We start from the raw sequence: 23521 nt of genomic DNA, 5'->3' as shown, positions 1-23521 counted from the left end.
CCTTGTGGGGAGTTCTAGGACTTCCCCTTGAGTTAGGGAAGGGATGGGAGCCCTTCAAGTCTGAAATTTTCCATTTACTCCTTCATGTTACTGCAGTTCAAGTCAACTTTTTATATTCTGACTAAGGAGCGTGGCTTTTGTTAAAAAGGTACATATGGGCTCATGGTGAAATACAGCACAGTCTATATATATATATATATATATATATATATATAATATAGCAGCATGTCCATTCATGGCTCGGGCACTTGATTATTTATGGCATATGCATTATATAGGAATAAGCAATGGTGGTTTATTGTTTAAAAGAAACAAGGGCTAATATATGTTATATTTTTACTTAGAAACACGTTTGTTTATGTAGATGTCACTTTAAGTTTTATCAGAATTAAATGCATGGTTTCTTCTGAGACTTGCAGTGATTTCTACCTGAGGGGCAGATACACCTGTGGTGCCAGGAGCAGTGCTGCATACCTGAGATCCCAGCCACTCAGGAGGCTGAGGCAGGAGGATCTCAAGTTGCAGGCCAGGTTTGGCAATTTAACAAGACCCTGTCTCAAAATAAACATTGAAGGGCTGGGGTTGTAGCCCAGTGGTAGAGCGTCCCTGGTTCAATCTCACTACTAAAGGAAACACACACACACACACACACACACACACAGTGCCTGTCCTCAATCAAGGGCCAGAGAAGAGGGAAAGAGGGACACCACTTTGGCATCTGGTCACCCTGACCTGTGCAGGAATGGCAGTGGCAGGCCCCCGTCCCCAGGTGCACATTTTCCATATCTTCCAGAGAACTAGGCAGGCTTAGGCTTCTCTGGCAGGTGAGAAAATGAAGCCTAGCAACTTGCTCAAGGCTACTCACACAGTAAGCATAAGGGCAGATATAGATGTTCTAACTCCATTGGTGGGGAGGTCATGGGCATGGCTGGCCCCCACAGGCCACTCCCTCCTGGAGCACACCTTCATATTAGATCACCTGACTACTGGACAAACTGTTAAAGAGTCCACATGGGGCTGAATGACTGCTTTTTACTGACGGAAGCTGGCTGCAGTGTGGTCAAACGCACCCCCCATGCACTAACTAGTCTGTGGGGTGTTAGCCCTATGGCAGGCAATGCTGCCTTCAGAGGTGACAACCAATGGGAGCAGGCAAGACTCATATGACTCCATGGATGGGTACAACCAGGCATGCTCTGCAAATTCAGCAACCAGCTAAAGGGTCTGCTTCCTCCAGGGGCTGAGCTGTCTCAGGGTTACTCTGGCTGCCTCCCAAGAAGGGAGCACCAGGGATGGGAGCAAGTGTTTCCCAGGACCAGTGCCAGCTAACAACTCTTGACCCAGTGCTGTGGCAAGAGAATGAGTTACTGATGAGCCTGAAGGGTCGTGGTCATAAACACATGGCTTGAGAGGGCAGCACAACCTGAGAGGCCTCAGAGAAGCACTGGGGGCCTGGTTACAGCAGAGTCCAGGAAGGAGGGCTCAGGAGCAAAGGCTGGAGGAGGCTTGGCTGAGGACCAGGATGGCAGATGCTGGTCCTGCCATATGAAACCAGAGTCTCAGCTTCTTGGTGAGAAATACAGCAGTCACAGGACAACCTCAGGCATGTTGGGGAAGGGGAGAAAACAGGGGTTTCCTCTTAACAGGAAAACCAAAGACAAGAAACAAAGAAACACAGACACACTAATTTTAACTATCAGGGAGATAAGAGTATCAAGCATGACAAACCAAAATTAAGTTTCTTTTGAAGGCCATTTTCACAGAACTTGGCAATAATTTCTGGAAGAATCTTTTGAGACTACCTTGTTCTCACTGTATTTTCAGCAACAGGGTAGGCATATTCTGGGACAACTGGGAGCAGTCAGGAACACCCTCCTGGCTCTCTGTATTGCACTGAAAAGACAGATGTTCTGGGGCTTTGTTCTCAATTTTTCCCCTCACTAATTCAGAATGGCTAAAGAAACTTCAAATGCTGAGAGATCTTCCTCTAGCTACAGGAGAGTGGGGTATGTCCTTCATCTATTTCAAACTCTTTTGTTTACTGTGAAGACTTGAATTTTCAAGGTCTGCTTCTAGGATTTCACTAGTTAGCACTAAAAGCAAAATGTAGGCCTTTAGACCTTTTTGTTATTTGTAGAATGGTGAGGATGAAAAGGATTGTACTTAACAGCAAAATGGGATGCCATCAGGAATTAACTTTTCCTAGTCCTCCCCTGCTGCAGTTTGGATCATGAATGCCCCCCAAAGGCCCATATGTTAATGGCTTGGTCCCCAGCCTGGTGCTATTTGGAGATGATGGGCCCTTTAAGAGGGGAAGCCCAGTGGAAGGAAGTTCGGTCACTGGGGGAGTGCTCCTGAGTGGGATCCTGGGACCTCACCTAGTCCCTTTCTGGGCCCCCCTTTTGCTTCCCAGCCATGAGGCAAGAGGTGCTGCTCTGCCACACACTCCCCTCATGACTACTGCCTGGCCTAGAGCAGCAGGACCAACTGATCATGGACTGAATCTTTATAATTATGAGCCCAAACTAACTTTGTCTCAAGTGTTTGTTACAGTTAACAGAAAGATGACTATTAGTCATACATTAGCTTTAGGTTTTAATCTGCATTTGGTCACTTTTGATGTTCAGATTTCCTTTCAGTCTTCTCCGAAATACGATGTACAATATTTGTTCAGTATTGTGACACATTTTAAGACCACATTTATCAATAATTTATAAGTATTACTGTCGTGACACACGACTAAACCGATCAGGGTCACTCCAAGTGAATTTTGGCTGACTAAATAAACACACAGACATGGTAAGTACCTTTCCAGGTTCAGGACCACTCTTCAGCCACAGCTTCCACAAGGGGGGTAGGGCAGGCAAGAAAGAGAGGGAGCACACCTCAAACCTGGGTTTTATTGGGGGGATGCCATTCAAATGAGGCAAGGGGCCAGGTTGAGTTTAACTTCAGGGGGTTGAGTCTAGCTTTGTGATGTCTTCCTGTCAGCAGGTTGACTGACATCTTGGAAGGCCATGCCCATCTCATACGCTGTGTAGGGATCACAGGCAGAGTGAGCGAAAGGGACACATATGTGCACAGCCCAGACAGAGCAGCATCCTCAGTCCAGTCCACTTTGTGCGCTCAAAATGCTCATAGCTCACACATACAGCCCATGGCTGGCTCGCCACATATTACCATAACATTTATGCAACTATTTTCCCCACCAAGCCCATTCCTAAAATCTGTGGGGCGCAGGGCCAGAATATAAATCTCCTTATGTACAAATATTTGAAAGCTATAAGATATGCAAACTGTTACATACGATGTTATATCCACTTACCTTGATAAATATACCTTTATAAGAACAAAACAAAAATTATGTGTGGAACTCTGACTCCTACATAACTAAAAATTGGCAAGAAATCAAAGATAACTGAATTGAATTGTCATTATGCATTTTTGGGCTGCTAATGACTAGATGAGTAATAAAAATATGTAATCCACACATTATTTATTCCACAAATTTTATTTTTCTTGTCTTCTTCAGAAAAATCATTGTGTTAATGTAATAAATATTTCCACATAATGGTGTTCTTGACAACAGTGCCAAATAAAAACAATTGTGTATTCACTGTAATTATGAATAGGACTCCTTAAGTTTTAGATTCAGAATTAAATCATGAATATTAATATCATGTTTAAATATTACTAGGAAGGTACATATGAAAAATTATGACAGAAAACATTACATTTGAAACATTACATTACATATGAAAAATTATGACAGAAAACATTACATTTCTCTATCATTATCTAGTGTTACTGTTATTTCCCAATTAGTACTTTTTCTTGGAACAACAGGATTTCTTTAAGTTCTTCTTCTTTTACATTTTTCAATGCCAGCATTTTAAAAACCTAAAAATTAAAGTGGATCTCTTGTCATTTTGCTCAAATCTTTCTTCAATAGAAGCTATATCTTGAGCTATAGTGACCAGAAAATAGTCTCTACAAAAATTAGTTTCAGGATTATGCATAAATATTTCCTGGTTCTAATTTCCCTACATTGTACCTGAATGTCATTTTAATGATTATTTCATATGCAGTCTATTTTCTGAAACCACTTTTGTCTAAAACTTTATGGAATACTTTCAATGATTTTGGATTTTTGGTAAGCTTTTTCTAATAACTGAACAACTTTTTAAAATTAACTCTTGGTTGTGCTAAAGACCACAATTTGCTCTTAGCATTTCACTTAACTCTTACACTGCATGCAAACTTATTTTTTTTTTTTTAATATTTATTTTTTAGTTCTCGGCGGACACAACATCTTTGTATGTGGTGCTGAGGATCGAACCCAGGCCGCACGCATGCCAGGCGAGCGCGCTACCACTTGAGCCACATCCCCAGCCCAGCAAACTTGTTTAAAATAAGTCTGCTGTAGCATTCATGGGATTACCACAGTGTACCTCATAGGTTAAATCTGACATGCTTCATCAAGTTCATTGGGCAGATCTGGAAAACAAAAACAAAAACAATCTATGAATCTAGTATATTATCTTTAAAGGGATTGGAAGAATATCATTGTTGTAAGCAAAGCTGATGTCTACTAGTGAGGAAATAAAATGCTTGCTAACTCTTGCCCAGGTCCGAGTGGTTCTAGTCCCAGGTATTATTGCTAAAATCCTCCTATTGATACTGCCAGTTACCTGCTTCTTCACGTGTTGAAGCATAATATTAGAGAAGCACGCTGTGGCAAGCATGTAAAACAGGGTTTGTATACAAAAGGGGTAACATAGACTTCTCCCCAGAGGAAGAAGGGGGCCATAGCTGGTATCCTGGTATCCCAAGAAGTGAGGGTGTTCTGCCTTTTTGTATAGCCTAGGCTTCTTTTGTTCTCCTGCTCTTTCCCCTTATCTCTCTTCTTTCTTGTGCATGACTAGGTCCAGGAGATGCTCTTGGGATGGCCAAAAGGTGGGAGACAGGCCAGCTGGAGGAGTCAGGGAAGAGTGTTCTGGGCAGGAAGGGGGCCCAGGGTGAATTAATTAGCAACTTTTACAACTCCCTGTAGGGAGGGACAATTCCTGGGGCAGCTTACCTTAGCAACAGGTGGGAGCAGGGGCAGGTTCTTGATAAAGGTGGAGGAAGGGCTCTGAAGGAATTAACATTTCAATCCCTCCATTCTCTGGATTTGACCCTTGCCTATCTGCCTAATTCTGGCTTCACTATAATTCTCAATTCCCCAAAGGAATGAGTCCCAGACACCAGTCCCATTTAAATGCAACTTTAAATGTGGAATTGACAGATGTAGGGTAAATTCTGGTCTACGAGATACAGTTGCAGCCCCATAGGCAATGAGTGAATATGTCTCACAGAGCCTGGGGAATTGGTCCAGAGATCCCACTAACTATGCAGGATGTCGAAGAAGACTGTGGCCTGGTGAAACAGAACAGTGAGACCTGCCGCTGCAGCAGGTCATCTCTCCCACAGAACAAAACCCCTAAACCACCGGGGAAGAGGCGTAGCGAATCCTGTTCTCCCCCAAAGCTCACGTGAAGACCCACTGCGTTTAGGGAGAGGCCAGGAGTGGAGTCCACAAGCCAAGTTCAGCCTGCTGCCTTCAGAATCCGTGCCTGTAACTCCGCAGACTTATTAGTGCTTCCCATTAACGGGGTCCAGGAGTGGGGCGGGCATTTCAGGGCCAAATAACAGCGGGCTGAAAAGGGCGCGAGGCGCAGACCACCAGGGGCGTCGCCGGCCACTGGGAGGCTTCGAAGGCGCAGCGTCGGGTCCGAGGCCACACACGCCGGGGCTCCTGCTGACCCAGCCCGTCGGCCCGGGGGTGGGCAAAGCCCCCTCCCGCGTGCGGGACGACAGGACGCAGCGAGCTAACAAGGTCCGGCGACTCCGACCTGCGACAGCCCCGGGGGCCGGGCGCCTCGGGGAGGTGCGAACGGCAGGCAGAGCCCGCGAGTTCGGCCGGGGAGCAGCCGGGTCACAGGTTCCACGACGGAACCGGAAGGACGCGACGGAAGCGGAAGCGGAGCCGGGCCGCGCAGGCGCCGTGGAGCCAGGGTCGCGGCGGCGGGCAGCGGTGAGTTCCTGTGCGGCGGCCAGCGTGCGGTGGCCGGCCTGGCGCTCTCTGGGCGCCTCCAGCTCGCGGGCTCCTGCCTTGGCCGGTCCCGGCTGTCTTCCGGCTGTGAGCGGAGGTGGGCGGCACGGCCGTCGGGCACCGGGACGGGGATGGGGGGCGCTGAAGGGCCGCGCGCGCCTATGGCGGGGCCGGCGGTGCGGAGCCCTGCTGATCCCGAGAGCTGGCTGGGAGGCGGCCGGTGTGGACTCGGAGTGACTGGGCTGAGGCCACGCCGTCCCGGGACTGTCACCTGCCGGTTACCTGCTACAAGGGCACCGCGCCCAGCAGCCTCGGTGGGGGTCTAGGTCGCACCAGTTAAGATGCAAAGTGGAATTAGGTTCGCTCGCATCCAGGATTTTCACAAAAGTCACCCGAGGTCTGCATCGGGGCTGGCCAACAACAAAGCTCCTACTGCTGGGCGCACTGCACCTCCCTGGAGTCGTTGGGGTGAGGGGGTCACAGCAGGGAGCCAAGGGGCTGACTCCTAAGGTTGTGCAAGAACTTTGAAAGACAAATAGAAATTCTTTAAGCAAAATGATCAGATAAAGCTGAATGATCTACCAGTCATAAGTTTTCTTGAACCCATCAGACAGCAGGCATCACAGAGGGATCTCTTATCCTATCTTGAATGACCTAGCTTCCTAGGCCCAACAGACCATGGGAGGCCTTGCCATCCAAGCTGGTAAGTAGTCAGCTAAGTTTTAATGAAATGCTGAATACCAGCTGTTTTAGTCAGCTCTTTCACTGTTCTGACCAGAAGACATGACAAGAACAATTAGAGGAGGATAAGCTTACTTGGGGCTCACAGTATCAGAGTTCTCAGTCCACAGACAGCCAGCTCCATCCATCATGGCAGAAGGCTGTGGCTGGGGATCAGGACACGACAATCAGGAAGTAGACTTCCCTCACCAGGGACAAAATATATACCCCAAAGACATGCCTTCCTCCTCCAGCCACACCCCACCCATCTACATTACCAACCAGTTTATCAGTTTTAATGCACCAATTAGGTTAAGGCTCTCTTAATCAGTCATTTCACCTTTAAACTTTTTTTTTTTTGGGGGGGGGCAGCTTCTGGAGATTGAATTCAGGGGTACTCAACCACTGAGCCACATCCCCAACCCTATTTTGTATTTTTTATTTACAGACAGGGTCTCACTGAGTTGCTTAGCACCTTGATTTTGCTGAGGCTGGCTTTGAATTCTCAATTCTCCTGTCTCAGCCTCCCAAGCCACTGGGATTACAGGCATGTGCCATTGCTACCAGCTAAACTTGCTTGCATGCGCTTTTGAGAGACACCTCATATCCAAGCCATAACACCAGCTATACCAAGTGTGGACTAGGGTTGGTGTATAGAGCCCCTGGGAGCCACAGAAACAAGGAGAGTTTGCAGTCACTCCGGACTCTTCACCAGCATGCACTGTGCTGTGGAAAAGATCCAAGGCAGGGGCAAAAATGCTTCCTTGGTGGTGCAGACTTGGAGGAAGAGGTGGCTGCTGCTCCAGCTGTACCCTATCATTTGAGGTCTCATATACTTGGGGAAGGGGCGGGATTCATGACACATCCACACATCCAGGGTCACAAGGCCTAGGCCTGACGGTAAAGGAAAGATAGAACTACTACTGTGCAGATGACAGTGAGTAGCATGCAGTTGTACCTGCAGCCTCAAGTGATGGTGCAGCAGATGTTGAGAACATTCTGGACAAATAGATCTCACACCCGAGCAAGGTATTGCTGGGGAAATATAAAGCCTGGCATACTCTAAGGATAACAGTAGCAACTACAAAACCCAGACCTATGTCAGCTGCTAACTAGAATGATTCAATACCCAGTACTACAGGCTCAGCAGAAACAGGCTTGTTTTCAGGCGTAAGTACTGCTTACCTCCATTCCAAACAGTGTCAAGTTTTCAACCAGAATAGCAAAACAAAAGGCCCCATTGCCAAGGATCAAACAATCAGTAGAACCAGAAGCAGATATGGCTCAGATGTTAGAACTGTCAAGATGGAGTTTAAGCATGATTAATATATTAAGAGCTTTAGTGAAAAAGGTAGACAGTATGCATATACAGATGGGCGTTTCAGCAGAGAAGGGAGCAGAAAGAGTTGATGGAAATGCTAGCAAGAAACAGCAGAGGCACAGAATGCCTTCAAAGGGCACAGCAGTTGACTTGCTATAGGTAAGGGGGAAAATCAATGAACTTGAAGATAGGTCAATAGAGATCGCCCAAACTGAAATACAAGGAGAAGAGAATGGAAAACCCAAAGTAGAGCATCCAAGAACTGGGGGCCAGTATCAACTGGCATTAACATTTGCAGTAGCAATTTCAGCAGAAAAGAGAAATGGAGCAGAAGAAATATTTGTATTTTTCAGAACTAATGAAAGATACCATCCACAGATTGAAGAATTTGCTTACAGCAGCATCATCAGGATAAGTAACTTCAAAACAAAAGAACAATCCTGGAAATTGCTGAAAGCCAAAGATCAAATCTTCAGAGTAGCCAGAAAGAAATTCTGTAGAGATGAGGGGAAAGTCTTGCAGGTAGAAGGAACAGTAGGAGTGAAGGTGAGGAAGTGAGTTTTTGCTGGATAGGTAATTAGCCCCTAGAACTAGCTGCCTGTGGAAAAAGGTCATATCCAACTAAACAGCCTTATATGCCTAAGAAGGGAGCTCACTCCAGCCAGTTGGGAGCCACTTAGGGCTTCCTCTCCCAGCACAATGTGTAGCTTTGGGTTTTTAATAATCCTCTTGAATTTTATCATGATTTTCCTGTATCTATTGATATGACCATATGATTTTCTTCCCTCTGTTAGTGACATGAATTGTACACATTGGTTTTTGAATGTCAAACCAACCTTGCATTCCTGGGACAAATCTGCTGTCACAATCCATTAGACCTTTGAATTCAACCTGCTAATATTTTGTTTACTTGTGTTGATGTCCATGAGGATGTCGGTCTGTAGTTATGTGATAAAAGCTTTGTCTAGTGTGCGGTGTCATGGTAACACTGGCAGTTTGGTGTCTACAAAATATTGATATCACAAAACCCCAGGAAGTGTTCCTTCTGCCTGCAGTGCTAGAAGAGTTCACATAGGATTAATGCTACTTCTTCACATGCTTGACGGAATTAGACAGTAAAGCCAGCTAGGCATGACATTTTGAAAAATGTATTTTTGTTTGTTTCATTTTTGGAGAAATTTTTAATTATAAATTTCATTTTCTTAGTAAAAATAGGGCTTGTAGGTTTCCAGTATCTTCTGAGTCACTTTTGATAATTGGTGTATTTACTGTTTTATTTTTTAATTTATTTATGTTGGTCCTGGAGATTGAACCCAGGGATTTTTCCCTTTTAATATTTTTAAATATTTATTTTTTGGTTGTAGTTGGACACAATAGCTTTATTTTATGTGGTGCTGAGGATCGAACCCAGGGCCTCACATGTGCTAGGCGAGCGCTCTATTGCTGAGCCACAACCCCAGCCCTGCCCTTTTTATTTTTGAGACAGGATCTCACTATATTACCCACGCAGGCCTTGAACTTGCATCCTCCTGCCTTCAGCCTCCTGAGTCCTCGGATTACAGATGTGCATCACTGTGACTGGCTGATGATTGGCTGATAAATGGTAAAAATTTTTGGTTAAAAGTAATACACGATGTTCCTTTATTATCTGCAAAGTGTTTCTAGTCTTAATGATGCTGCCTCTTTCATTCCTGAGAGTAATAATTTATGTCTTCTTCAACTTTTCTTGATCAATCGAATTAGAGGCTATCGATTTTATTTAACTTTTGGAATACGCAGTTTGGCTTTATTGAGTCTTTTTCTGTTGGCCTTTACCCCATTTCTTTGACTTCTGTTTCTTTTTTTATTATTATTTTCTTCTTTTCTACATGTGTTGGGTGTTATTTGCTTTCTCCTCCTAGCTTCTTAAGAAATCATCACTATAGGATTGAGTCTAAATATTCTTTTCTAGTGTAAACATGCAAAGTCATGAAATTCCTTCCTAAAAACCATGTAAGCTGCATTCTGCACATTTTGGTGTGTTGTATTTTAGTTTTCATATAGTTAAAAATATTTTCTAATTTGTCTTGTGATTTCTCCTTTGGACTATGGCTTTTTAAGAAGTATATTGCTGAATTTCTAAGTATTTAGGGAATTTCCAGGTACCTTTCTGTGATTGATTTCTAATGTAGTTGTTTCATAGTTGGCGTACATACGTGACAATTCTCATCTTTCAGAGCTTGAGGCTGGTGTCACAGCCCAGCAGTCCATCTCGAGCACACTCAAACATCACATGCGATTGTGAGCAGGTCTTGGGCTTGCTCTGAGCTCGGGATTTCTTGTCTGTAAGGGAGGCTTGCATTTTGTGGGTAAAAAATATGCACCAGACCATCGAGTGTCTGAGATGGGGGTTTGTGGTTCTGAAGGTGTGTTAGTCAGCTTTCTTGCTGCTGTGACTAAAGGACCTGACCAGCACAATTGTAGAGGTGAAAAGGTTAATTTGAGGGCTCACAGTTTCAGAGGTCTTAGTCCATAGAAGGCAGGCTCCAATCTTGGGGCTCAAGATGAGGCTGAACGTCACGGCAGAAGAGTGTGGCAGAGGAAAGCAGCTCACATCATGAGGAAGCAGAGAGAGAGACTCCACTCACTAGATACAAAAGTACACCCCAAAGCCACGCCCCAGTTCCCACTCCTCCAGCCACACCCACCACTTCAGTTAATGCCATCAGGGATTAATTGACTGATGAGGTTAAGGCTATGCCCCAATCATTTCTCCTCCAAGCCTTCTTGCATTGTCTCACACATGAGCTTTCCGGGGAAAACATATCCAAACTATAATAGAAAGTGACATGCCCTGTCTTTTCATCTTGCAGATGGCATCTGAGGCAGAGTGCTGTCCTCTGGGTGTGTTCAAGTGCCAGCTCTGTTCTGTGACAGCTCCATACAGCTATGTGGGGCAGAAGCCCCCCAACACCCAGGCTGTTGTGTGAGTACATGTTTTGGGAGCCAGTGCCCGGGGTGGTTTGGCGGATGCTGGGCCAGAGTCTGACACCTGGCTTGGGTGTTGTGCCTCAGGCCTGTTCCTGCCCAGGCTTTGGGTGTTTCAGGTGTGACCGGTAGAGGCCCAGGCAGGACTTGAGGGCTTCTCGGATGTCCAGCTCCCAGGCTTTTCCTCCTAGCACAGCCCAGGGTTCAAGGACTGTTCCAGCACGGGGTAGAATCTGTGGCCACGCTGAAACATCCCAGCAGTGGGCAACAGAAGCCATGGTGGCCTCATCATTTGGGGCTATGCCCTATTGTCTGGTGCTACTTCCTGGGAGGGACACCGTCTTCCTTGCTGTCCCGGTAGACGTGAGTGTTGAGGACCACCTCATGTGGGTCTGCCCACAGCAACCAAGAGTGGACCTGGTCTAGCACTTGCTTCTTGACCTTTCCATGTCAAATCAGAGGCCACATGGGGGAAAGCCGACCATGGCCCACTGGCAGGGGCACCAGGCTCCTTTCTTCTAGCTGTGGTTCTTCTGCTGACCAGGAATTGTGTCACCATGTAACCCTGCTGGTGTGAGAGCTGGCAGCTTGGGGGAGCCTTGTGTCCACACCCAGTGGTGAGACTGGGGTTGGGACACACTGGGACAGCCCTTCTTGTTATTAAAAAGGACTTCTCTCTACACAGATGGCTGGTGTAGACCAAGACTGGTTCAGGTCTCAGTTCTCTCCTGGCCTGCAGTGGCTTGGCCATTCTGTCACTACCCTGTGGCAGAGGTGGACAGTCCCTCCTCTGCTGAGCCTAGGCAGGGGTGCAGGTCCCAGCAGGTCCCCTATTGCACAGCCAGTGCCGTGGCTCGCAGCCAGGTGTCCACTGGCTTAGGTTGGGCTTGTCTCCTGCAGCCTGCTGGAAGAGAGCTACGTCATGAAGGACCCCTTCACTTCAGGCACAGACAGATTCCTGGTCCTTGGGTCCCGGTGCAGCTTGTGCAGCAGGCTGGTGTGTGTGGGTCCGGTGGGTAAGCCGCAGGGCCAGGACTGCCTGTCCTCACTGTGGGGATCTGGGGGCCCGCCCGGCACAGGTGGAGCCAGGGAAGCCTTTGTCGGAGGGCAGGTGAGGGTCAGGTGGAGTGTCTTGGCCTGGACAAGGAGTAGAACTAGATCCTTGCACTGTGGTACTGGCATGTGGCCAGTGTGACCAGAGAAGTCCTGGAGGCTGAGAAGTCCATGAGCATCTGCCACAGAGCAAAGCACACAAGAGGGAACAGACACAGACAGCACCAGCCCACCAGCCCACCCCTCAAGGTCGGCTGATGAGGGCGTGGCCGAGCCTTGCACAAGCAGGGGTCAGGAGAGGTGGTGGAGGGTGAGGCACAGGAGAGCAGGTGAGCAGAAGGGAGGTGGCCCACACGGGTATCTCCATGGCAAAGGACTGCTTCCAAGAACTCAGGCAATTTGGTTAGTAGTTGAGGCATATTCCATGGTGCTAAGGGGTTGGAGAGAGACCCCCAAAATAGGGTGGTCCAAACAAGAGATACAGTTATTTACTCATTTTCTTATATATGAGTCTATGACAGGCAGTCCTTGCTGGGTGGACTGTGCTGCTATCATCAACATACAACATCCACTTGGGTCCACTATGGCTCTTGTAGCTTCTACCATCACATGTATATCCCAGCTAGCAAGAATGGACAAGGGAACATATGTCCCTTCCTTTGGAGGGCATGATCAGGAGGTAGCATACTCATGATGACACCCCTGACCATACTCGCCACATGGCCATACCCAGTTGCAAAGCGGGCTGGGAAGTGTCCTGACCTGGGTGCAAGGGGGAATCTCAGCAGTTCTAGTATTGAGGGTCATGAAGGAGAGTGGACGTGGCTGGGAAGGTCTGGCCTCCTGCCCAGACCAGTCACTGATTGGTGGCCTCTCAGGTCTGTGGGGCTGTCCCTCTCATCCCCTGCTACTCCTGGCTCAGGCACTTGCCAAGGCCCTGTGCTGCTGAGATAACCAAGCAAGGACTCAGGACTCCAGCCTGAAGTGGGCTTTACTCCTGATGGAGCAGGGCAGGCCCGGCATCTGTCCCCCCGTACCCCCTGCCTCCTGGATGCCTTGCCAGACCCTTAGCTCTTGCTGCTCTGGCTGTGGCCCCCGCCCTCCCTGTGCCTGTGGGGGGCCGCTGGCAGCTCTGGAGGAGCAGCAGTGTCCAGGCCGCTCACTGCCCCCTCCCCTGCCCCAGGAGTGCAGCTTGTTCTACAGCAGGAGGTTCTGCCTCCCTTGTGTCCAGGACAACATCAGTGCCTTCCCTCGGGAAATCCAGCAAGACGTGGAGAAAAGGAAAGGTCCTAAGCGGCCCTCCAGCCAGCCCTGTCCTTGAACGTGAGTGCAGTCTGTGCCAAGTGGGCAGCAGTCTCCTGTGCAGAGCTCCTGGCCTGGTAGGGAGCAGCATCTGCAGCCCAAGGGAGTGGAGGAGCCGTGCCAGGAGGTGGAGCAGACAGCCTGTGGGTCCAGCCTGGTGCTGCGGAGCTGCCCCTAGGGCTGAGGATTCTGAGTGAGAGGGAGACTCCCTTCAGTGGGCAGCTCGGGTAGCCTGGAAGGCGCACACATGAGGCCTGGAACATGGTGGAGGGCCACACTGCCATCTGTGCACAAGGAAGTCACTCTCCGAGGCTGCCTTCATGCACAGCAGTAGGTCTGGGGGACAGGATTTTTTCTTTACACCCTTATGTAAGCTTGGAAATGTCCTGCATCTTGACCACTCACTGCCCATTACCGACATGACTGAGAACCTGAAGAGCCCACCAATGCTTTGAAAAGAAATTCTTCCACAAGACACTTGGAGACTGGATGTCCCCATAGGCACTCTGGGATGGCAGTGTGAAGATGTTTTTTGTGGACACTTTGGGCAAGACATCATGCACAGGCAGTGGAGGGGTGCTGGGAAGGCAAGTGTCGGCTTTCCAGCTGCTCAGGCTGGCTCCAGCCCGGGCCCCGCTGCACGCTCTGCCCTGCACTCTCAGGTCAGGAACACTGGCTTCCTTCCCTTATGCCACCCCTCGCCACCCTGCACTCAGCCCTCTAGTCCCACAGCCTCCCAGGGGTCCCCGTGTCTGCTTAGAGTCTCAGAGGCAGGAACTGCTGCCTTACTCTGTGACCACGGCAAGGCCGACCAGCAAGTTGGGTGAGATATAAAGATCTTTGATGTGTACACTGGATTTTATTTAAGAGCTTCCTAGGGGCCGGAATTGTGGCTCGAGTGAGAGCGCTCGCCTTGCACTTGTAAGGCACTGGGTTCGATCCTCGGCACCACATAAAAATAAAGGTATTAAAAAAAAAAAAGCTTCCTGTTTCGTGTACTTCAGATTCATGGATATCATGTTCTGGGGCCACATTGTCCTAGATCCATTCTGTCCTGCAGGGCAGAAGGTGACCCTGTGGTGACTGCGAGCTCCAGCAAGGGCAGTCCCAGAGCAGACCCAGCTGGGCTCAGTCTGTACAGAGCAGCTCTTCTCACAGCATCATTCAGGACTCACCGGGTAATCTTAAAAAATAGTTTATTTTTTAAAACCATTAAGGCAAAACTGTGCCCTGAAATTAACCTTTTACATTCACCAGTCTTACAGTAGGACATTCCAAACCTAAGTTCTCATGAATTCAGGAAACAGATCAACGAGTGTGGTCAGTTCACTCTCCTAAGAGGAAAGTGAAGACCCAAGATCTAAAAGAATTAAGGCCATGCTATAGCCATTTCCACATCACCTGGAACCAGTTACCATGACTAGAAAAATGACACCTGCTTTCCTGTGCACACCCTGGATTCCTGAGGTCCTGGATGTCCCCATACCTGGGGAGGACCCTGGAGCCAGCTTGATGATTCCAACTTGAAACTACTGCATTTACTAGAGCGAGGAGAGGGCTCTGAGCCCGAGCACTGAGGGCGAGAGGCACATAGGAGCAGTAACCATGACTGGCAAACGCTCTCCCCAGGGTTTTAGCATAACAGCACGGTGGATCCCTGTGGGTGTCAAAAATATACACCACAAAGAAATTTGGCCAAGAAACTGAAAAGGACGTGTGGGAGGCTCCTAGGCTCTGTGCTTCTGGTTGGGCCATCGAAGGCCACCATAGAACCTGCAGGTGCAAACAATAGTGTTCCAGATGGCTAGAGCTCTTTGGTAGTAACCCATAGGTGGTGCCCTGAAGAGCAGGAGCTGTTTACCAAGCAGGAATACACAATGGTCCAATCAGAACACTAGTATGAAGTGACCTGCAACCTGGGGTCTGCAGAGGCTTTGCTGGTAGAAATGCATAAAGACAGACTTGCACTTCTGCATGTAGGGGATGCTGAAGGGGGATCTACACACTGAGATAAAGCCTGCATGGCTCAGAAGAGAAAAACTGGTGTGCGTGTGTGCGCGTGCAATTGCATTTCAGTTGTTTTGTCTCAGCTTCATTTTCAGTAGGTTCACAAGTCAGCCTTTTAAGCATGTACATCACAAACGCTGATTTAAGAAAACAAATGTTTGCTGTTAGATGTATGATTGCAAGTTAGCTGTTTGTATTTTTTTTTTTTTTTTTTTTGGTACTGTAATTGAACCCAGGGGTGCTTAACCACTGAGCCTCATCCCCAGCCTTTTTTTTTTTTATACTTTATTTGGAGACAGGGTCTTGCTGAGTTGCTTGGGGCCTCGCTAAGTTGCGAAAGCTGGCTTTGAACTTGTGATCCTCCAGCCTCAGCCTCCCAAGCCTCTGGGATTATAGGCGTGTGCCATCACGCTGGTTATATTGGGATTTTTTTTTGAAAACTCAAGTCACAGTATTTAAGATACAGTTATTGACGTGATTCTTTTTACCATACAGTGTTGATAAGGTAGTGGCATTCAACATGAGTAATACTGTAACCTTACCAAGAAGGGCATTACGTGGTGTTCACTTATTGTGAGGTATATTTCATTTTAGGCCTGGAAAAGGAACTGACTGTGTCTTTAAAGAATGAAGTTTCCAAAAGTGATGGACTCTCCAGAAGGCCAGCCACTGGGCGATCTCCAGGGCCAGAGCCCATCCTCCCTGACTAAAGGCAGAGGTGAGGCCCCAGGGGTTCGGGGAAGGTGGAGAGAGGGTCCCTTGCAGTTTGGGACACGGCAGCTCACACACCCCTGCCGCTGGCCTCACCGCTTGTCCTAGGCAGCACCACGGTGGTGCCAGGGCTGGCTTGTGCCTGGCATCCATGGTGCCATGTCAGTTCATCAGATTCAGGGACTTGTGATGGCGGGGAAGACAGTGAGAGCAGGAGGCTGGTCTCTCTTCTCAAGAAAAAACCTTGGAGGTTTTCACTGTTTAGCCGACTGGCAAACTTTAAAACAAAACAGAACATCACAGGTCTCACTGCGCTGTCTGTGAAGTAAAAATGGACGTTCCTTGTTTCTCTTTGCCATCAACAGCTGCAGGGCCATTAAGTGCTGGTCGTGGTCAGGTGCCCTGATCCCACTGCGGTGTGGATGGACACCACTGGGTCGTACTCGCTGGCTGAGAACTCGGAGAGGATCTGGCAACATGTATCTCAGCGGGACCACGGGAGTGGGGGGTGGGGGAGTAGCCCGGCTTCCCTCCCAGGAGGGGCTCTCTAGGGAGAAAGGAACCCATTAGGTTTCTCATGTCTCAGACTGAGACTCTGAGAAGCAAGTGGGCGGCTAACGGGACTCCAGCTCTGAGAGGCCTCAGGGGTCCTGGGGCTACTCACAAGGGGACAGCAGCCTCTCCCTGCCCTCTCAGGAGGGGCCACACACCACCTTTTTCTGATGAGCCTGCAGCTCTGCTGAAGTAAAGTTTGAGAACTCGCTGCAGCCCACTGAGGTGCCCCAGGGACAGCACTGTGTGTCATTAAGCCAGAGCATGCATAAGGGTCCTTATCTGTTTTCAAACAAAATTTCCAATTTCACATTTCAGTGTGACTTTAAAGAAATAAAATGGCCTCCTACATTCATAGCCAGACCAAATCTATTGCTCTAATTCCTACCCTAGTCTGCTTAACAGGCGGGGTGTGGGGGGGCGGCAATGAATTTTCCTCAATTCTATTAAAATGGCACCTAATTATGTGTGTGTGTGTGTGTGTGTGTCCCAGAAAAAACCTAGACACCAACCTTTGAGCTCTCTGATATTTCTAGATAGAAGGTCTTGGAGGAGTACATGACTTGGAGAAAGGCCAGGTGATGAGTCAGTGATGTAGAAGATCCCTTGGTAAGAGGTCCCCGGCTGTCACCAGCACAGCGGAGGCAGATGGAGACCTATCTGTCACCACCCTTTGTTTGCTGCTCAAAGCTGAGCTGCCTTAGAGCTTTCTCTGTAATATCTGTGGACGTGATGTCTGAAGATGGGCTAGACTGTCAGCTCTCACTGTCCCTGTCCCTGGGAAGGTATGCAAGTCCCCTGTGATGACGACTCATTGGTCAGAAGTGTGCCTGTGCAGCTGCCCAGATCTTAGTGCTACTTATAAAGTGACAAATAAAGACAACCCCCCCCCCCATGGCAGTGCCAGCATCACACTGAAACAAGCGTCCTGGGACACCTTTTCATAATCAGCTCAGTGGCATCAAGTTGACTTGCAACTTCTAGAAAGTATGATGCCCTTGCCTACCTTGAGTCTACACCACATCCTTAACTTAGAGGAAGACTCATGAGGTAACTCCTCAGGGCACTGCCTCAAGTCCCCAGGCCACCGCAGTCGGCAGCTTCAGCCGCAGGAACGTGGGCTGAGCAAAGGGCGACCTCCCAGGTCCTGGAGACTCAGGGGACTCCAGCTAGCTTGTTGTCCCTGGTAGGATGGAGGAGGCGGGGAAGGTGGACAGGCACCACACCCTTCCTCCCCAGTCTGGATGTTTCCATTTAAAATGGAGGCAGATTCTGCATCTGTCCCCTCCAGGGGCTGCAGAGGGAGGAGGCCACGGGAGCCCGCCCTGCAGGCTCGGTGTTGAGCATGTTGAGAGGACATGGGTTGAAGAAGTCCTTCGAAGGGGCCAGAGGTCCTCTGACAAGATGCCACTCTCAGCTGGAAGCATAGACTTTCCTTCTTTAAACCAGATTCAACACAGACACCTGTGGCCACTGGGCCAGGACAAAAATTCCCCTCCATTAGGCATCGGCTGCTAAGTAGCAAATATGCCCCGTGTCACAGTAGGTTGAGAAGGGGCTTACAATGGGAACCGCTTGGAGTCGGACAGAGGAATGCAGAGGCAAGTGACAGCAGAGGGAGGCGTCTGTCAGGGTCTCTCCTACAGAAGGGCCTGGATTATTGTGGTCAGCAGGAGGGAGGGCTCCTGCAGCAGGGCCGTCAAGTCTTGCTCAGTCTTAGCTTCTCTAGGTGCGGGCAGTAACTGTTACACATGGACCTCTGTAAGACTTCCGTTAAACAACAAAACTGCCTTTAGAAAGTCACACGGTCTGCCATCTCCTTGTGTGCGACAGTCAGAGGTGTGTGAGCCATCAAGGAACCCTGACAGCACCGACTGGTATAGAGATGCCAGAAAGGCCAAGGGTTCTGCCCGCCTTAGCTCCAGCAGTGGGGCTGGGCACGCCTATTGAGGTAGCTGCTCCATGAACAGGAGGCGTTTGCCAACTGAGTCGTTCACTTGTCTCTTCTGTCAAACATTTTCCTAGTGCCTTGGGGTTCTAGGCCTCTCTGGGGATGCTGCATTGTCCCTGGACCCTCCACATGATACCAGAGGTGATCCATTCCTTCAGGGTCTTAAATGGCCCAGTGTTAAGAAGGGCCTCAGCACCAGCAGAAAGGTACCTTCATAGCTCTTAAGAAGAGGGACAGCTCTGGTGGCATTCTTGAGTGTGCCAAGTCCTGGGTTTCTTTCTCAACCACTTCACGTTGAATTTCATTTGTGTGGGCACACACTCTTTAGGAAGATGCTTTAAACTTATCAATGAACTGTGTGGAGGTCATGGGGAACAGGCAGCAAGGTGGGAAGAAAGGACCAGCTTAGCTTGCTGGCTGGCGCTCTGAGGACGGCACTGCTGTGAGTCCTGCTGGCATAACTGGAGGCCTCTAATTAAGACGATCTGCACTCACCCCGTTGGCCTGGTGCCCACAGGCGCTCAGGTTTCCCAAGGATGGTAGGTACAACATTCAGTGTGCCAGAAGCTCTGCTGGAACACCAGGAGGCAGGAGAACAGGGACTCACTGAGCAGAGAGGGTCCCATCTGGCTGTGAGCCCTACAATCTCAGCTGCACCCCTGCTTGTGCCTTATTCTACTCAGCATCTGGGGCACAAGGGTTATGTGCAGTCTGGGAGTCTGGCACTTGTTACTGTTCAAAGGCGAGAAAGTGAAGAACTGGGAAAGTTGGAGATTTTCTGTTTGCTGCCTGAGGAAGTGGGTGCCACCCATGTGGTCTAGAGGTTCCTGACCTGTCACACACGTCTCTGCTGTACTGTTTGCTGATGCCCAGTGACACCTAGCAAATAGTGAGTGCACTCTTGGTTGCTCCTATTCAAGTGCTGCCATCTGGTGCATGATCATCCAGACTGGATTATTGATACCCTGAGAAATCTTTGATTAAGTGATCCAAGACATTCAGCATTGCGTGGCCATTAGGGACTGATACTGAGATGGGACATGTGATTTTCCTTCCTATTAGCAGAGGTGAACAATGTCAAGTGACTTCTGGGCAGAGGTCTGTGGTCTCCAGCTCCACTGGGGATATCACTGGTCACCTTGCTGGGCCTAAGAGAACCAAGGAAATGAATTGCAGCCTTGGCATCTCAGAGTGGGCGTTCTCCGCATAGGCAACAACACTGATGCGCCGTGCCCTGCAACCTGAAGGCTGGCTTCCCTCGCAGTGAGGCCAACCCCCGAGTGGGACCAGACACGGAAATACTTTTCTCTGGACTTCTGATTCCTAGGACACTTGGGCAGACTGCTTGCTGGTGGTCAACAGATCCTTTGGATCATATTTAATTTATTTATTTATTTGTTTTTGTACTGGGAGTTGAACCCAGGGCCTCGAACATGATAGGCCAGTGCTCTACCACTGAGCCACATCCCCAGCTGGATCATATTTTTTAAAAAAGAAAAAAGATAGGGATAAATGTAATTTTTAAAAAGGATGTTTGAACCAAAATTTTCACTTGTTTTCTAGCTGAAATCCCCAGTCCTTTTTATTGGTGCCTTTTCCCAGTGCTGATCCCAGGAACTTTATCAGGACCAATCCTACTCATTCTTGAACAACAAATACCATTAACCTCAGAAAAACCAAATTTCCTAAAGATGGGGGTGGTACACAGGATCCAGCCAGGGCTTAGATGTGCACAACCCCGAGGAGAGGAGGCAGTGATATAGCAGGCTCAGCCCACCTCTGGCTGGAGCAACTGCCGGATGTTCTCCATGTGCGTCACCTGCCTGGTGGACAGAGGGAAAGGCCTCCAGGACTGTAGTTTCTAGACAAATAATGGGCAAAACCAATGTTTTAGACATTGAGAACACTGCCTCACACAGGTAGTAGGAACAGAAGCCTTGCCTATCTCGGTCTTTAGTAAAACCAAACAAAACTCAACCATGGTGAAATCTGAGAGCAGGCAGGACTGTCCCATGCAGGACACCACACCTTGCCCTGTTCTCCAGGACCACCCTGCCCAGGTGACAAAGGCACATTTGCCTCATCTTCACTCCAGGGAGCTTCTCCAATTAAAAAAAAAATTAACCATCATATTTTAAAAGGCAATGCAAGAAATGACAAAGGGACTGCCGAACGGGCCAGAGGGACACAACACTCGTCAGTTTGTCCCTAAAACTGATCTCACACCCGCAAACAGCCTGACTGAATGCAGGTTGACAGGAGTGGGGGGTGGGGGAGAACACTCCCCGAGGGCCCCTCCTGCTCACCAGACACCAGCCTCAGCCCACCGCGGGTCTTGGGAGGTCTTGGGATCATCCACACCCACCCAGAAATGGGCTTTTCAACGTATGATTTGTGACCATGAAAACGGTGAGCCAAAAGGACACAATGGCCAGATCTCCATAGCTCATCAAATCCTTCTTGAAAACTCTCAATCCTATGATTAAAAACCAGCCCACTGTCTTTCTTGCAATTCAGGAAATGGAACTGAAGTCTTCCAAATAAATATTTCACTGCTTTTTAAATATGTAACCTTTGGCTATATCTAGATTTATAGGATTATAAATGTTAAAAAGTGCTGATTAGTTTTCCAAATTATAAAGGAGTACAACAGTCAAAAGGGTGGGAAGAAGGGAAAGACCAGGTATTTTGAGGTTACTCATTAATCAAATGGCAAATTACTAATGTGATATAAAGATATGTGCACCGATTAACACTGGGCTGGTGAAAATCAGACCCTGTACCATCACTCCCCTTAATCTCCAAGTGCGGACTGTTCACCCTGTCGCCAGCGCCTGAGTACTAGGCACATTCTTAGATGTACTGCTGGAGAAGGGGAAGACGTGGAGAGGAGCATTACCGTCACCCAGCCCTCAGGCTTCCCAGTGTCTGAGACTAAAAGGCTGGAAATCTGTGCAAATCCATGCTGCTCCCATTTCTCCTTGAAAAGTGGTTGCCGTGCATTCACAGAGATCAGTACATGTCCCTGTAGATCTCCTGCAGCAAAGGGTGCAGAGCTGCATCCGACTCTGTCTTTTTGATGGTCTGCACGAGCTGTGCGTGTTCTGTGACCAGCTGCCGGAGGTCCACCATTTTTTGAAGGAGCTTTGGGAAGAGAAAGGCGTCGTCCGGATGGTTGCTCTGCAGGTGGAGTTTGAGCACGTGCACAATGCCCTCCTGCATTTTCTCAATGTGTCCTATGTTGAGAAGGCCAGGACGGTCTGTTCTCGAAGGAAGAGAGAGATGTTCAAGTAAATAATCATCTCATAACTGCTTATCAGCCTGGGGACCAGACACTCCCACCTCACACGGCCTTCAGATGTCAGCCTGACCAGGACCCAATAAGGACGACAGGAATGAGTCATTCCTCAGTAGTCACACAACCAGGACACAGTCCCTCCTTACGTCCCCCTTGCAGGGGACCCCCTTTTGGATCTGCCTGACTAACACCTGTCAGGGAAAAGAACTAAAAGCCTCGGGAGCAGTGGCACATCGTAGTGGCAGGTGACCACTCTCGTACCACGGGAATATGCAGTCCTTCTCTCCCAGCCTCAAGCTCCCCCAGAGATGAAGCAGTGACTGTGTGGGACTTAGGCTGCTGGGTTAAGGACAGCACTGTCACAGGCACCTTCTGACATGACTCAGGTGAAAGAGGAGAGCAAGAGATGAATGAGGCTGGGGTGGACAGGATGCTGAGGAGACCTGGAGTGTGGAGGACTTCCCCTGAACAGTCTCAGCCCGAGTCCTGATCTTGGTCCAGAAAACACTGCCCCATTCACACCCAGCAGGCGGGGGTTGAAGGCCCACTCATTACTGTGCTCTTCAAGCGTGGATAATGAAGGGAAATTTTATCTTCATTTTTTTTTTTACTTGTAAAGTAAATATAAGTATTAAGTTTTAAACAGAGAAATCATTTAAAAGACAGACCACCTCTCTTGTAATTTTAACCCCACCTAATAGATTTAACCTATCTCACTGGACATGGCTAGATACACAGGATTAGTACAGTACTATATCATCCTTTCTACTACGTCTTGATCAAACAAAGGACAGTTATCAATTGTGCATGCCTCTTGCCCTTGCATCATTGCTGCTGGGCCATAGCAGCAATTCCTTCCATCTGACCAGTGCCCAGACAGATGCCAGCAGGTAGAGTGAGGAGATCATGGTGGACAGCACAGCTGTGGCAGTGGGTGACTGCCCGCCCCCCCCCCCCCCACTGGTCTCTGCCTAGGCTGGGCAAGGTCAGCTGAGTTTACAGTAGGTGGATGACTTTCCTAGACTTGAGACATGGCTATTTAAAGAAACATGACACTGAGCCAAAAATCTGGCGTTGCAGAGCAGCTCCACAGAGAGGCCCGATTTCCCTGCCTGGGATCTGTTTCCTCTGGCAGAGCAACACTCGGGATTGCTGCCTGCGAACAACCCCAGTATTTTTCATTGTGAAGTAGCATAAGTGTTACCAAGAGTGACAGCTGTCATACCAACATCTGTATGGCACTGTATAGAACATTAGCTATAGCATGGATAGAGCAACAACAGCTGTGTTGAATATTAATTAGTACTATAGAATGCCATCCTATAGTACCAATGAAATCTGATATGCTTGTAATGCTAGATATAATCACATTACTGTGGAGCATATAAAATCATCATCAATGTTTATATAATATACAACGGTGTACACCATAATATCACACAACACTGCCAGGGCTCCCCCATAACTCCGCTCGGTGGCAGCTCCGGCTTAGGCACCTTCCCCCCTTGCAGTGCCCATTTTGACATAATGGAGCTCAAGCTGGCA

At 48.6% G+C, this 23521-nt stretch overlaps 2 protein-coding genes and 1 long non-coding RNA gene across 8 annotated transcripts in view; 1 reads left to right on the top strand and 2 right to left on the bottom strand.

Annotated features, from left to right (window-relative positions):
• Positions 1–4261: 4261 nt before the first annotated feature.
• Positions 4262–6070, bottom strand: LOC124082823 (uncharacterized). Its single transcript, XR_006848493.2, has 2 exons — positions 5081–6070; positions 4262–4497 (listed from the first exon to the last, which is right to left on the bottom strand). It is a non-coding gene; the product is annotated as an uncharacterized LOC124082823 (long non-coding RNA).
• A 170-nt stretch (positions 6071–6240) lies between these two features.
• On the top strand, positions 6241–14307 carry Cdpf1 (cysteine rich DPF motif domain containing 1). The gene is made up of 4 exons (XM_046429282.2): positions 6241–9738; positions 10988–11100; positions 12003–12114; positions 13339–14307. Exons 1-4 carry the CDS (start codon positions 9736–9738, stop codon positions 13474–13476), a joined length of 366 nt encoding a protein of 121 aa, XP_046285238.1. The 5' UTR covers positions 6241–9735; the 3' UTR covers positions 13477–14307.
• Positions 14308–14636: 329 nt separating this feature from the next.
• Ppara (peroxisome proliferator activated receptor alpha) overlaps positions 14637–23521 on the bottom strand; it is a 60264-nt gene continuing 51379 nt past the window's right edge. For 5 of the 6 annotated variants that reach the window (XM_046429276.2, XM_046429277.2, XM_046429275.2 and 2 more), the window contains one exon: positions 14637–21938. In XM_046429276.2, the coding sequence (XP_046285232.1) occupies positions 21691–21938 (248 nt within the window). In that variant the 3' untranslated portion in view covers positions 14637–21690. Of the gene's footprint in view, positions 21944–23521 lie in introns of all 6 variants that reach the window. The other variant, XM_046429281.2, reaches the window with a different exon arrangement.

Source organism: Marmota monax, unplaced genomic scaffold, assembly GCF_021218885.2.
Source record: "Marmota monax isolate L192 unplaced genomic scaffold, Marmota_monax_Labrador192_F-V1.1 WCK01_AAM20220418_F8-fsc00051, whole genome shotgun sequence".
NCBI classification, from domain to species: Eukaryota; Metazoa; Chordata; class Mammalia; order Rodentia; family Sciuridae; genus Marmota; species Marmota monax.
The sequence above is the reverse complement of the archived record's forward strand: the minus strand, read 5'-3'. Positions and strand labels throughout refer to the sequence as shown.